This window comes from Dicentrarchus labrax, unplaced genomic scaffold (genome assembly GCF_905237075.1).
Source record: "Dicentrarchus labrax unplaced genomic scaffold, dlabrax2021, whole genome shotgun sequence".
Classification (NCBI taxonomy): Eukaryota; Metazoa; Chordata; class Actinopteri; family Moronidae; genus Dicentrarchus; species Dicentrarchus labrax.
Window position 1 is genome coordinate 2,313,974 of NW_026136712.1, and position 16,344 is coordinate 2,330,317.

General features: G+C 39.8%; 1 protein-coding gene across 1 annotated transcript; it reads right to left on the minus strand.

Annotated features, from left to right (window-relative positions):
* Positions 1 to 107: 107 nt before the first annotated feature.
* Positions 108 to 15,488, minus strand: adgra1a (adhesion G protein-coupled receptor A1a). Its single transcript, XM_051416799.1, has 7 exons — positions 15,158 to 15,488; positions 14,528 to 14,797; positions 5,724 to 5,851; positions 4,331 to 4,454; positions 2,544 to 2,695; positions 1,901 to 1,996; positions 108 to 1,817 (listed from the first exon to the last, which is right to left on the minus strand). Exons 2-7 carry the CDS (start codon positions 14,528 to 14,530, stop codon positions 353 to 355), a joined length of 1,968 nt encoding a protein of 655 aa, XP_051272759.1. The 5' UTR covers positions 14,531 to 14,797; positions 15,158 to 15,488; the 3' UTR covers positions 108 to 352.
* Positions 15,489 to 16,344: the final 856 nt, after the last annotated feature.

Here is a 16,344-nt window from a genome sequence, read left to right on the forward strand (position 1 = left end):
GGGTTCAAACTCAGGACCTTCATGCTTGCATGACCGTGCTAACTACTGAGCCACTGTGCCCCTAAAGAGCTGTACAGTACTGATTGCAACTTTAAACTGAATGGAGCAGAACATTAACTCAACATTAACTGAACCTTTCTTACGTTTGAAAATTCATTATAAAAACGTAATGGTAACACAATTAAAGATAACTTTGTCATAAAGGGTTCTGAAATATCATTGGGATACGGTGCCTGACCGAAACTCGGCCTATAGTTTAAGGTCAAAGCTGAAGGCATTGAGACCCAAACACTTACGAAATAATTAGATTACAGGGCTGCTGGAAGGTCTAAGAAGTACAAGCATATTAAAACTATACGGTGGTTTCATTTTTCCAAGGGCCAGTTCGTATGTTTCCTGTTGCGTCTGAACCAAACAGGCCATCTTCCTGTAGGCTCCTGTTTCGGCCAATGGTACCCCGCCGGCTGACAGTGGCGTGCTGCCGAGGCAGAGTATTTCTTGGAAAACCTTGCTGCTCCGCCTCTACGCAGAGATTATCCTTTTCTTTGTCTGTTGTCTTTGACATGCAGCTGTATGTGTCAGGGTCTTGCTGATATTGTAAAGTGAAGGGATCAGGTTTCTCACAGCAGCTTGTAGTGGAAGAATGATCTGCTGAGCTGTACATGTGCCACTGGCAGGTGTGGACCCCATGAGAAGGCAGGAGGAGGCTGTGACAGGAAGTAATGCTGTCATGCATGTTCTGTACGCTCTGGCAGGAGGTCTGGCGTTGCAAACTGTGGCAGGAAGCCAGCTGTTTATCCAAGTGAGGACTAGGGCAGGGAAGCTGGAGGTCTGGGTGGGGGCTGTTGCAAACCAGAGATGAACCTTCAAGGTGGTGCGCACCATGGGGGCTGTCCAGGTGGGAGCTGTGTACACTCCCATCCATACTGGTGGAAGTCATGTGAGAACGGTAGTCCTGAAGGCATGGGCGTGGGCGGTTGAAGGAGCGTGACTTTGTTCTGTTATTAAGGCAGCTCTGTAGAGGCAGAGCGGGACGAGAGAGCTCCTCAGAAAGCGACTGTGGACGTGGTGATGGGACTGGCTCAACGAGAGGTGAGATTGGGGTTGGGCTAACAGGTCCCATCACTGCCACGCAGCATGGACCTGTGTGATTTGGTGTAGGGCTCTGGGGAGGTGGTATCATTTTGTGGTAAGCGCTCTGCACAAGGTGAGGAGAGAGCAGCGGCTGCTTGCCTGAGCATGGGGAGCTCAAGTGGCAGTGTGGTTGATGGAGCTCCTGCCTCTGGCTCTGTCCATCCTCATTCCCACCCTCTGTCTTGGACTTGGACGGGCAACAAGCCCACCAGCGGTGCCATACATCGTCACGTTTGGCACAGTGCTGAATGAGAAGGAAGAGTCCTAGAGTGACACAAAAAGCCCCATACAGGCAGCTAAATATCATATCCAGGAAATGTCCTAGTGATACCGCCAAGGCTCCTAAAGCCCAGGTAGACAGGAACAGAAAGAGGGTGAAGGCTGTGGCCCGGAGCTGAGATTTAAATGAGTGCTCATTGGCTAGAACTGACAAGCCTGTTGCAAATGGTGGACAGTCCCCAGCAGGCCCAGAAGCTCCCCCAGTGCCAGTGTGGCAGTGATGGTTTGACTCACTGGATGATAACTGCTGCTGCTCCTCACTCAGAACTCGCAGCTCGTACTTCCTCTCCGGGTGGCGTTTAAGCTGGATATAGGTGCACAAGAAGTACACGGACATGACTAAGACCAGAAGACTAATGGGGGCATAGAAACCACCCAGGCTTGGTTCCCATGCCATCCAGCAACTGAAAGACATACAAAGACAAACATTTATTTTATTTCTAAAACCCTGTGAAAACACGATTGTTTAGAAATTATGAGTACTTACTACAAGGCGTCATCCCTGCTGCCATAGTTATCCATACCAAAGGCTGCTGTAACTCCAACAATTATGAGTGGAATTCCATCACTGACGAGATAAAATCTGCAAAAATTAAGTATTAATGCTGGCTTTGGGATTCTGCAGGGTAATTGGTGGTGCAGAAAGATGGAACTTTCGTCCAGCTTAAACCATCAAGTTAAAGGTCCAGTGTGTAACATTTAGGAGGATCTATTGGCAGAAAGTATATTCATGTTTTCATTAGTGTATAATCACCTGACATTTCTGACAGTAGATCCTCCTAATGTTAAATTCGCAACTCTTTTCATGCTGTCATAGTGCACTGAGATGTGTTGGTCTTAAGGATGAACTGAATAATGACCACTTGGCTCAACAGTCCAAAATAAGTTTTCTTAAAATCAGCTAAGAATATTGTAAAAACAACAAAGACGATTGGTATTTCCATCACTGCCATTTTCCTTACTCTTATATCAAGCTCTCATGTTGGTTTTGAAAAACAGGATACTGCTTGTTGACAGAACCCAGTGGTGCAGTCATGATTAATTCATACATTAGTCAATTAGTGATTTAACCAGAACATTGCTCAGCCCTGTCGTGCACATAAACACCTACTCACTAGCTTACATCTTACCTGAGGACTGTTGGTTTGGTGCGAGTCTGGGCCGGCCCATTCCTGTCCTGGGTCCGAAGTGGGTCTTTGGACACATCTTTAAAGATGTTTCTAGCTGTAAACGTCAGCCACAGCATGGTAGACAAAGAAGCATAATGGAGCACGATGCCAACCTAACACAGATAAATATGTAAAAAATATTAAAAGCAATATGAGATCATTGTCCAAATTAGCATGTGTGTGTTTTGTACATGAGACTAAGATAGGTGGGTAATCACCAAACCACAAATTTCTCACTTTTGCATTATGCTGCTAACTGTTCACTGAATCACAAGGTGCAGTCAGTGTGATTACATTAGGGCTGACACCCTCTGGTCGGTTGGTCGATATGCTCTTGTCTGACCAAATTCTAATTGGTCAGACAATCATTGGTGTTACTTTCAGGAGTGACATATGTAGACTGGGTGTATTTTATTTTTAAACGATAGGCTATATTATTAGAAATATGAAAGTAATATTAAATTATATTTTACTCAACAAATGTGGTTCTGTTTTATTAATTGCATGGTTTAACAAACAATCAAATCTATAAGACTTTCAAGTGGCAGCCTGGAGACTTCAGGACTTAACTTACTGAACATTTTAACTGACACAATTGCAAATAACCAGCAACAATCTCTACATCTACCTTCAGCCTCAGAGGACAGAAGATAACGTTACTGGCTGCCTGTGACCTGACTTGAAACTTTGGAGCTTTATGTTTTGCCATGTTTTATGTTGTTTTAGTGTTTATTTTGTTGTTTAGCCTGCTGAATTTGGTTGCAATTTGGAGGGACAGTTGAAAGAAACTGTGTGAACCATTTGCCTCTATTGAAGCCAACTAAATAACAACTGTATCAGCTTAGATGCCGGTAACTGTTACCTTTTGTGCAGTTGCCAGCCTGCATTGCAGCTGTATGTAAATTGACTGGAGAGTCATGTCCTAAAGGTAACAAAGCTATGTGTGAAAAAGAAAGGGTAAAAGAATTTATTTTCTTGGCTTCTCTTGAACTTTGATTAGCAACCAGCAGCTGCAGGGTAGAGTGCACTGGGGTCGATTTAGTTAACCTAGGAATAACATGAACTTTTTTTCCCGTCAACCAATTGAATTCAGTAGAATTTCACTTGACCAAGATTTTCATTCTTTGCTATATTCATTAAAAGATAGCCAAGCTGTGCAGATACAAAATCAATTATGGTATAGGAAACTTGATCTAAAAAATATTATACAGTATTCACTTCTTTTTGGACTTCTTTTTGAAAATATTAAATCATTAGTAATTATGATTTTCAGCCACAAAAGCAGTGGGGCTCTGAGGATGACAATATGTCAGTTTCTTGGCCCAGCACCTTGGTCCATAGAGAAATATCTCCACTAAATTGGGTGAATTATTATAAAATGTGATACAGACATTCATGTTCCCTACGGGATGATTTGTAATAACTTTTGTGGTTTTTCTTCTTTTAGCACCATCTTTGTCATCAGGTCAAAATGTCACTTTAGTTTATGACTAAATACCTGCAATGCTGGTGAGCTAATGATCCTCAGATGTACAATGTGTTTAGAGCTAATTAGTAAATGTTACAGCTTAACATTAATCCACTTCAAAAAGTGAAGCCTATAGCTGCTAGTAACCTCAAAGCTGCCTGAAAACTGCTTGACCAACAACTGAGGAAGCTTTCAGTTCTCTCAGGACCATCATTCTGTGCAGAACACATTTTTAAAAGTGCTGTGAAATAACACAAGCTGTAGGAAAACATCAACTTACAATTTGACACATAAAAGGTAAGTTGATCTGATTGATGCCCCCGGCAAAAACTCCAAATGTCAGCCCCGTGTGAAAGAGGAAGTTGAGGAGTGTGTGCCAGCCATTCCTGCTGATGCGGATGACACTGCAAACAATGAATAGAATTACAGAGTTAGGAATTTATTGCTTCCATTGACTACATTTACCATCAAAACTGAATGGAAATCCACTTAAAACGTGGAAAACATGTATGTGTATACAAGAGTGACACAACAAACAACCCTATTTGGAAATAATTTGGACTATATAAAATTGTGACTCACAAATATAGTGCTAATGCGAGTGAAATGTCATATGAGGTCATTAGTATGGCATATTGATTTCTAATAAACTGTTATTTAAATTAACTCCTATATAGCATTTTGTACTTTCCAATTGTTGCATTTTGGCTAGACATGTTCCCCTGTTCAGTCAAATGTTTAGATAATGCTTCCTGTCCCTAGAGCCACTGAGGCAGACCCCCCCCTAATGTAGAAGATGGGATCACAATCCGCAGTCCTTGTTCTATGCTACAATGAATTCTCAAGCTTAAGCCAATATTAAAGTTGAGCAGATAGCTGGTCAGATACCGAGCATTCAGACCAAAAACATGACTGTGTCAAACGCAATGGGTTAAAATCATTAAATTTCACATTGCACAGGGGGACAACACAAGGATGCCCACTCCTTCCTTTTTAGCACCTTGCTGCCACTGTCCAATAATCAGATAATAGGTGTCCAGTCCACCAGAATAAACCATAAAATAAGTTTATATGCAGATGACATGCTACTAACGTTAGCTTTTCATTTCTGGAGATCACATTTACACAAAATCATGAATGTGTTGCTGAACAAAGCATGTAAGTATCATAAACTTGTGTTCACCACAGAGCTTATTTTCTGCAATAATCCAAAATCCAATGGAAAAATCCTATTGGCTTTATGTCGAAAAAAAATTCGTCATCCCTGCAGCACTATATAAATAAATAGCCTTTTTTCAGGAATTCCCAAAGTGGCGGTGGTACTGGTGGGATGAAGGAAGTACAGCTTGACTATTAGATTCATCGGTTTTAAGGCTTATCAAATGCCCATGTACTGTACGTGTTTGAAATACAATCAACAACTTTGAATCAGAATCTTTGAAAGTATTGCTTGCTTGTTTGCATGCACTTTATTAACATACACAGTGGGTTTCAGGATGACGTTGCATTGCATTTCACAGTTAAAAATTATAAAATTCCCCCGTTCAACCATCAGAAAGAGGGTTTTACACACTATCAAAAGCATTTTTAAGCATAATGAGGCCTTTACAGCGACCAATACCTCTTTCAGTATACATATGGACATGTGAGAATTGTATTAAGAATGCCCTCACCTGTGGTGGACAATGTAGGTCATGATAGAGACGAGCAGACAGAGCAGCATGACCGCTGTGCAGGCATACACCACTGGATGCAGGTAATCCCCAGGGTATGGTGGGAAAGACAGCACTCTCTTCAGATCCTAAAGAAGTTTACAAATAGAACAGAATCATTAGATCCTCAAGAATGTATAATAAAAAGCAAAACATGCCAAGAGACATACACCCTCATTCAATGAAAAAAACAATGCAGATTGAAGATGATCTGAACTGCGGTATCGCTGCCAAAAGTTATTATAACACTGTCCAGATGGTCCTGTTCTGATCTAAGCCAAGCAGGACTTGGTCAGGAGTGTGCTGGTGCATTTGTCTGCCTACGTTATTCAGCTTAAAGGAAGAGTTCAGCATTTTGGGAAATATAGGCTTTCGTTTTGTGTGTTCGATGTTCAGAATCGCATGTCTCTGTATGAGTTACAGAACTGGAGTCAGAACTTGATTAGTTTAATTGGCATGGAAGCAGGGGGATTGAGCTTCAAAGCTCAACGTGTTGTATGTGGTTACAAACAGAAATGTGTTTGGGGGAGTTAAATGTCGGGACTATTCTTTTGGTGAACAACAGTTTGCTCCATTTGAGCATTGTGTCTGCACAGTGTGCAGCACATAATCTGGTATCAGCGGAAAACGCAAATGCCCCTATCTACAGCCATTGTTTGGTCTGTCCTTTTTGGGCTACTGCAGAAACATGGCACTTTCAACGTGGCAGACTCTGCGGTGTCTGTAGATTAAAATGACTCATTCTAGAGTAACAAAAACTCACCGATTCTTATTTTCAGGTGATTATACACTAATGAAAACATACCTATGAATATTATATTACATTTACCACCATATACCACCAACAAGGAAGCACATTTCCCCAAATGTTGACCTATTTCTTAACCCAAACAGCTGAACCTGTAGCTCTATATCTCAAGCTTCTGACACCAATGCCAACATGTTACTGCAAGCAAAGAGCTTTAAGAATGCTTGTGAAAGCAAACAATGATGTTTTCTCTATGCATACAGCCAGTGCCGCTACCAACAACGCTGCCATGAACCATCAGCACTCAAAACATTCTGCCTCACTCATGTTAGTCAGACTGACTACATGAAGCCTGCAGACTTGCTGCTGGAGTTTGGAATGTGCTGCATGTTTCCGAAGCCCTGCACAATTACTCAAGCCGCTTTCAATATGAGTGCATTAATGAAATTTTCTGACACGGTCCCAGGATCTAGCAACACACACTCCCCTGTGCATTGTAGTGTAATGTAAATGTAAATTATAGTAATTATATTGATTGATTTGCATTACTGAAGCAAACCCTCTCAATTTGCTTTGGATTTAGACAGGGAAAGTCTTGGACTATTGCTTCCTGTAGTTGTAGTGTTGCCTAACTGCACTGACATCACTGTCTTAAAATAACTCAGTGCACATCACTGAGTGTGTAAAACATGGCAACAGGGATTTCAGTACCTCCTGAAATATGAAATCAAGTGAACAAAAGGCACATTATCAGACCTCGTTTGGGAGGCTGTATATTTGTCTTTTAGAAAACAAGTTTTTCTCTTATGATAACCTAGCTGCACTTTTCTCCTAGCCAGATTCTATCTAGTGATCTGATAAGATGAGAGGAGCTTCTTTGACAAGTTATTATGAAATTCTTCCCCCATCCTCCTGCTAATAATATAGGGCTGCAACTATTATTTTCATTGACTAATCTGCAGATTATTTTCTGTTGATCGATTAATTGTTTTGTCTAAAATGTCAGGAAAAAATAGTTTTTATCTTATTTACTATTGTTTCAGACGAAGACCAGAACACATTCACATTTGAAAAGATGGAACCAGTGACTGATTTAAAAGCCACTGGGCAGGGATCTAACAAGCACTCAACGTATGATTCGACACAATTCACGATACTGGGTTCAAAATATGATTTTCTCATGATTTTTTTTTAAACAAAATTAGATTGAAGACAAATCATGACTAAAAATGATTCCTTTATTTCTCAGACAAAAATAAGATATATTTTTACTACGATAGCAGCGTTCGTGTTCGCTGTGATCTGCCAACTTCACCACTAAATCCTACACACTGGTCCTTTAAATTGAAATCCAAATCTCTGTGAACTTTCATGTCCACAGCAACAAACTTCCCATTTGCAATGCAGTGTATGCACATGATATCACTGCATATCGCCACTGTCACTCACTACACCAAACAATCATCCATTTACATGGAAAAATACATGGAAATCTACAGTCCGACCGCAGAGACACAATTCAAAAGAAAGAATTTAAGCTTTTAGAAACTGCTGAATTAATAATTTTAATAAATGAAGACAAATCTATATATTTTAAAATAATAAAACTGTAAACTTGCCGTGTGATGTCTCTCTAAAGGCTACCACACACTGCTTTTTTTGGCCTGCCCAACACAGAAGTTGACAACCATTAGAAAAACATGGTCAGAGTTTTGGTTGCCAATCTAAAATTGTAGCACACAAACATGAGATTGATATCAATCTTCTAATGATCTTGTAAAAGTGAATTAACACTAGTTCTAAAAATGTTAAACTATTCCTTTAGTCTCATGTTTTTGATTGACATTTCAAAAGACTATGTGAGTCATTTTGGGTGATGGCAAATCAATGAAGCTACCAACAAACACATTTTACTTGAGAATCAAGGCACTTGCATCAACATTGTTTATCCAAGCTCCGATGACATGGCTGTGGGGGCAGGAATGTGGAGGAGTGTTAGAGAAAGTGACTCATATACAGTAAGTGATGTGATCTCCTGGACAGGTCTAGCATTCCCTGCGCGTTAAATGGCAAAACGTGCCTTCAAACAACAGTTCGGCCTTCTCCTTCCTTTCACTGAAGCACACGCCTGCATGTGCATAATTCAAGCTGAAGATTCCTGTGGAGGCAGGAATCAAGAGCTAACTTGGCTCCGTCTTTATGACAGCGTCAACTCGCTTTTCCCTTTGTGTTCCAAGGCCTTGTATTTTAGAGACACTGTCACGTCTTCCTCCTCTCATCTCTCTCTCACTCCGGGACAGCATGCTCTCTCAGCACGCTCCACTGAACAACCCATCTATTAGACAGAGCATGACTGATTAAATCCTTTGCAGATCCCATAAAATGAAAAAACACAGGCATGCACACACAGAGATCTGTGCGCACTACGCTCCACTTATCTGAGATGACCGACCGCGCTGTGTCACGAGGTAAGATTTTGTAATTCGGCTTCTTTTGATCTGAATCTGTATTTAGAGCATCACATCTTACAAGTGTTACAGGGACTCCAGTTACAAGTTAAAAGGTAGAAGCATTCATCTCTTGTATTGTCTTCCAACCCTTTTTTCCCCCCACTGTTTACATTTCTGTGAGACGTACAAGCTAAATCGAACACTCTTGACGATCATCGATATTTAAGGTATCAGACACATTTCGTTTAGAGATGTTCCGATACTATTTTTTTCCCCCCCAATACCACTTAGCGTATACTACTAACCCTGAATGATTACTATCATTGTTGTTTTGCCTGGCTCAGATTAAGTCACTGACAGTATATATAATGGACATAACTTCCGGGTCTGTCAAGTGAAACCAACGCAGAAGTGTCTTAAACCTGCATTCTATCTAATGGCCAGCAGGGGGAGCTCCATAAGCAGTTTCCTAATGGGTTTATGGTCTCAATCTCTAGTTTCAGTCTTCTTCCATACAGCATGATGTTCATTTAGTAATTGATGGTCCCATTAAGGGTAAAATAGACCATAAAGCAGGGTATGCTTTAGGGCGTAGCTACTTTGTGATTGACAACGCATTCTCAGTGAGTCCGTCCAGCTCAACGCATCAAACTCAGATCAAACTGTCAAACTAGGCAGTGCTGATCAAATATGGATCCAGATTCTGTTACTGCGTTGACTATTTCTCTCCTAAAATCTTTTCACAAACATAATTTAGTGTACTGTTTATCTGGAATATGAGATTGTATGACGAGCCACCATTGTTTCCTGCTACAGACGAGTCAAAACTGCACAGCCAATGAACTGTAGCAGCTCAACTCACAGTAGGTCACCTCCGCTGGCTCCGACAAACTGTCATGGCGATGTTCATAACGCCAAACTCAAGTCTTTAAAACGGTACTTCACAAACCAATGGGTGACTTCCAGTAGATCCAATACATATCTATATTTCTCGTATTCAGGCTCAGTACGGAGCAATCGTACCTACTATGAAAATGCCCAAAGGGGCTGATCACACAGACACTCATTGCTAATGCCTGTAAAACCATTGTTTTCGTATGGTTTTCACTCCTCTCTTGCGGTTTTATATTGCTTTTTAGATGTGCATAAAAGGTCAAATATTTCTAACTTTACAGTTTTAGTGTCACACTTGGCCCAGACAACCAATCAAATCAAGCAAAAGGCGGGCTTAAATTGGCATCCCTAGAACCATGCCACTAGAATGCCTAGGGAATGGTAAAAATGAAAACAGCAGAGGCTGAACTTTAAGTTTCTAGTTTGGGTCACTAATCTTTATTAGTGAAATAAAATGAATTAGTGATGAATCCCCCTCATGCACAAAAAACAATGATGATTAAGATACAGAAAAAAAAAGAAATGCATGGCAAAAGTAGCATTTTGTTAATGTTTTAATGAATTGCAGGCATTCAATCGAAGGGGGAGATCCATGCAGGCTAGAAAGCACATTTCTCTGATTAATGATAAAAGGTATAAATAGATCAAACTAAAGCTATTTGTTTTCTGAACAAATATACATATAAAGCAGGAATTGAATATTTTCAATGTTTTTGAACCTTTGTAGAACACATGTAATTAGTGTAAATTTCTCACAAATGTTCTGCAAACAAACAGCCCGTCTTTCTCTGTCTCTGTTTGGTTTCTGTTTCTCCAAATCTTCAGTCTCTAAATTAGTCCCAACTTCTGCACTTTTCTAGTCAGCATGAACCTGTGTCTGCTGCAGCAGGTTTTTTTCCATGGTTTTCATTGTGTTTTCGTGCCAGATTAGCTTACAGTGGCCAAAAAAAGACGCTGAAACAATCGCTGCAGATCGCAAGTCGGCCACAGAGCTTCTCACCACACTTTGGTAACTTGACGATAGACAAATATTATTTCGTTAAATCTTCCATGTAAACACAATATAAACTAAATAAATCTTTAGGGGGGCTCAAGATACTGGTACTCACGTGAATTAAATGCTCCCATCTCCAGGGAGGAGGCCTTATTAGCACTCAAGGGCCTGCAGTCAGGCAAGGCACCAGGGCCTGATGGCCTGAGCAGTGAATTTTATCGAGAATTTCAAGATGTGCTTGTAGACCCCTTCTTGGAAATGTTGGAACATTCTTTCATCACTGGTAGCCTCCCCCATTCATTAAGAGAAGCCGATATCACCTTAATTTTAAAAAAGGGAAGTCCCCTGAGGACTGCTCAGGGTACAGGCCTATTGATCTTCTGAATCAGGACATTAAAATACTATCCAAAATATTGGCATTAAGTCTCGAGAAAGTTCTACCTTTTCTCATCAGAGAGGATCAGACAGGCTTTATCAAAGGTAGAAGTTCTAGTTACAATATTAGGAGGCTTCTACATATTATCAATATTTGTCAGACACAGGAAATTGATAGCATGGTCATTTCACTGGATGCAGAAAAGGCATTTGACTGTGTCGAATGGTCATACCTGTTTAATGTCTTACATAAATTTAATTTGGGAGACAAGTTTATTAGATGGGTCTAAAAATCCCATGGCCGCAGTCATCACCAATGGCTATAGATCTGACAACTTCCCACTTCATCGCTCAACACGTCAGGGCAATTTAAGATTTATAGCAGAATGGGTCAAGGAGGATCCTACTTCTGATTTGCTGAGTATAGAAAAGTCACAGTCCTCAGGCTCCCTGTTAGGCCTTTTGGCCTTCAAGGACTTAAAGTCAGCCAGGAGCCATTGTAAAAACAACCCTATAATCTCTAATACATGAAAAGCATGGTTTATTACACAAAAGCTTGAAGGGAGGTCTGGACTAACATCTCCACTGGTTCAAATTCAGGGCAATCCTAACTTCTTACCAGGCATGGTGGATGGTGGGTATAGCACTTGGACATCTCGAGGGATAAAGAGGATGCGTGACTTATTTCAGGGTGCATCCATGCTATAATTTGCACAACTTCAAGAAAAGTATAATCTCCCCAGGCATGACTTTTTCAAATACCTGCAGATTCGGGATTTCATAAACAGGGGAACTACTCTCAATATTGATGCCACTACATCTGCAGTTGAACAATTACTCCTCCTTGGCCCAGCTAAGAAATCTATTACTCGCTTTTACAATGTCTTAAGCCAGACTGATGTGATAAATGTACAGGATGTTGTGCAGAAGTGGCAGGGTGAACTTGGTATATATATTGATGGGGATAAATGGACCAACATATGGACTCAAACAAAGAAAATATCTGTGTGTAACCGTGCCAGATTGCTACAATTTAAGATTGAAGATATTGACCGTTTACAAATCTCTCCAACAAAAGACATAAAATGAACTCTCAACTCTCACCTGCATGCTTAAAATGTAAAATCTCAGTGGGCACCTATACTCATTGTATCTGGTCTTGTCCTAAAATTCAAGCATACTAGATGGATGTTTTGCGAGATCTGGAAAATATATTTGGTGTTGTGTTGCACATGGACCCTCTCTCTTTAATCCTGGGTTACCCCAGTCAAGATACTATTGTGGATGCTAACTCTACCAGACTGTATAATATCCTCACATATGCAGCAAGGAAGAACATCTTTCTGTCTTGGATAAGTGACAAACCCCCTACTAAATCAAACTGGCATAAGATAATTATGGAATGTTTTCCCCTTGAGTACCTGACCTGTCTGCTTCACTCTTCAGAGGGACAGTTTATGAACATTTGGACTCCATATCTTCACTTTTCCAACTCTACAGTGGCTTCAGTGCTTTCGAGTGTGGTCCGTGGCTAGCCTTTGGCTCTTTTCCTGTGTCTTGCTCATAACACTGTACTTGCAACCTGGTCATTTTAAACTTCCGGAATTGCGAACTGGGGTGTATTTTTTATTTCTTATTATTTTATTTATTTCCCATTTATTGTACTGGTCGGGTGCATGTGAGATGTAAATGTGTATAGACTGTCTAGACCAATGTTGTACTGAGCGTTGTTGTTGTTTTATCGTTGTGGTTATGTTAATAAATAAAAAGCTCAATAAACATATTTGAACTGGTACTCTTGCCATCACCATTGAAGTGTAGTTGTACAAAATTATTAAGTTCAGATCAGAAGATATTATTGCATTTATTCAATTCATCTATTTTCAGCATACTGTGAGTCACAGTCAGTCCAAACTCCTACATCTGTTGAAAAAGTGAGCTCCCCTGATAGCCATGGTATAGTTCGCACACTGCCCTGTTCCGGGCATGCTGCTTTGAAAGGAACTGAGCAAACAGCAGCCAACAGTTTTGTTAAACACACTGACAGTGAGTGTGAGCAGAGCTATGGGTTAAAAATAATATGACTGTCCCCAGGGTTGGGAGAGTAACTTAAAAAATTTAGTCCGATAGTTACTAATTACGTGTTAAAAACTCTAGTCAGTAACCTAATCCAAGGATCACAGTATTAAAGTAACTTGATTACTTTCCATTACCTTTAGATCACTCCAACAGCAAATATGAAAATAAAGACAAGAGGAAAGAAATGACAGTAAGAAGTATTGATGTAGGTGTAGTCTATAAAACAACAGAACAATGTAACCTTAGAAACGAAAATAGAAACATGTTTAGTGTAAAATATTTGATAAACAATCCCCATTTTTACAAAATAAGAAATAAAGAATATTTAAATTGAATTCACTGCATTGAATAAACCCAAATCAATTAACTAATAAATGTAGGTGATTATACTCACTTATATATCATTGATATGTCAAATTTAAATAATTTTTATTCATATTTTAAAGTTCCTAAACCCAATATTTTTAAGTGTTAATTAATTCCTTTTTGTTTTCTATTTGAATCTACTCATGAAATGGTTACCTACAAAGGGTCTCGTTTAATTTATATTAACTCAATACCAAACATAGTTATATTTAAATAAAGTTTTTGTTTGTAACCTAATGAGTTAGTTCAACTCAAACTCTCTGGGGAAACTGAAAAAATATTTATATTTAAACTAACTCATTTATTGTTAAGGTAAGGTCAGTTAAGTTAATTGTACTAAAAACTAGTAAGTATATTACACTCAAAGGCAGCATTGCTCCAAATATATTTAAAATGTGTTAACAGAATTTATCTGAATAAAGCAAGACAAACTTTAATGCATCTTCTTTATACAAATGTTACCACTTAAATTGAGTGAGTTTTCTTCCACTGAAGCAAATTATTACATTACATGTCAAAACAGCTGACATGGGTTAAAAAACAAAAACAATTTACAATTAATCGATCATAGAAATGGTAGCCAATTCATTTTGTGGCTTTGAGGCTTACATTTTTATAATGATATAAAGTAAACTTGAAAAAAAAATGAGTCAGTTGAACAAACTGGAATTATTATTCAAATGCTGCACACATTTTTAATTCATGGGAAAAGAGTGACTCACATTTTTTGGAGGGTTACGTTATGTTAACTTACCTCTTTTATTAAGATACGCTGTTTTTTCCCCTGAAAAACAGAATGCACTCACAGATAGGCAGCAATGAGAGTAAGGTTTGCCACCATGATTAAAAAGCATCTTACCATTAGCCTTAGTGGAGTTACACTTCAGGTGTGAAGTTCTGGTCTCTCCCGGAGGCCCCTGCTGCTGCCCCCCCTACCCTGCGCCCTCCGGCTCCATGTAGGGGACGAGAATTAGAATCAAGTTTGTGTCACTCCTCCAAAAAAGGACGATCCGATCACAGGAGTTGGTCCAGCCGGCCGGCGGTGCTCTGCCTCCAGCTCGGCGGCTCCAGGAGCTGCGCTGACGGGCAGCCACGGCTTCCCGGTCCCGACTCCATCTGCACGGCAGCACTGACCGGGGATCAGAGCAGAGGAGTGTCGCTATAACGGAGCCTACACTTTACATCTTATTCCAGTTTTGGATGACACACGAGTGTGGGCGGCGGGGAGGATGAGAGAGCATCACTGTTTCAGAATAATGTTCTATAAGAGCGAGCACAGGCAGCAGATCAGACTGTCAACAAACAGCGCTCATGATACGGTAATAATGTCTTTATTAATGAACAGCGGCTATTAATAGGATTTGACTGCGTTGCGCTGACAGAGAATAATTCAGTTATTTCTCCAATCACAGCAAAGTGACGAGACAAATGACACAGATTAGATGAGGATGTATGAAGGAGGGTTTGTGAGCAGTAGAGGCTGACTTACCTGCGGTGGTGATTCTCCTCTCAGCTGAGTGGAATGCAGACTCAATCCAGGTCAGTGGAGATAGTGGCTGCGCTCCATTTGCCTGTAACGATGTGCCGCATGTTACGTAGTGGGAGGGCGGGGAGACCCGGTTAAACAAAGTGCAGGCGGCACGCGAGGCGGAGGAGGGTGTGACGTTTGAGCTGACAATCAAACAGCTGCGGGTTGTGGTAGCCATGGTAACCGCTGTCTTTGAGGCGGATTTTGATAGGTTGTAGAAAGAGGCACTAACAGGTGGATTCAGGTTTGAGGTACTTAACAAGTATTTCCATTTTCTCACGACAGTGATTGAATGTAACTAAGTACATTGACTCAAGTACTGTTCTTAAAGGACCAGTGTGAAGGATTTAGTGGCATCTACACTGTAAATTCCTGTTTATTTTATTTATTAAATACAAATATTAATAAAATTACAGAAATAGCCAGTGAATATACAACTGTAAATAATCATAAAATTATTTGTTTCTCTGATATTTACTGTTTATTTAATAGATTACAGTGGTAAATTCAAGTTTTATAGCCTACTGTTAATACATATCTAAAATTATGTAAAATGTGTGAAAACGTTGATAGTTACATGGATTTGATTGTTTATTGACAGATATCTTGTATAATTATGGATGTTTTTGCAACAAAAATGTTTAATACATTTTTTACCAGTGTATAAGCTGTCAAAATACCATTCTTATCACTGAAAACAGCAATAATGTAAATTTAGGCCTGAATATTTGTATTATAGCAGTGTTTGCATGTATTTACTTAATTGTTTTTACATGTGTAAATATATTTTAGACAAGATTAAGATTGTATGTAAAATTCAAGCTAAAAACTTTTAATTATTACAGTAAATTACCGTATTTTTACGAGTCAGTTATTTTATGCTGCTGGAATATTATATGTATATAATTTTTTTATTTTTTTACAGCATGGGAGTGAAGTTGCAGGCTTCTGTCTGTAATTGACAACCTGGGGATGAGAATGGCCTGTGAACACTGACATATAAAAGTTGGACGATGCGTCTCCACTTCCTCCCACTGTAGAAAAATGAAGCCAAAATATCCCAGATTTGGCCACTGTCAGAGGCAGTGTCTGCGCAGTAGCGATCGGGGTTGGCGCTGCAGTATCGAAGTCCCATCCACACACCAGGC

What these genes read in the sequence shown, in the direction of transcription:
- adgra1a (XM_051416799.1), bottom strand. An exon ending in ACCTACATTGTCCACCACAG is followed by an intron (nt 4,455 to 5,723) that starts GTGAGGGCATTC and finishes CATTGTTTGCAG; the next exon opens with TGTCATCCGCATCAGCAGGA. An exon ending in ACCAAACCAACAGTCCTCAG is followed by an intron (nt 1,997 to 2,543) that starts GTAAGATGTAAG and finishes TAATTTTTGCAG; the next exon opens with ATTTTATCTCGTCAGTGATG.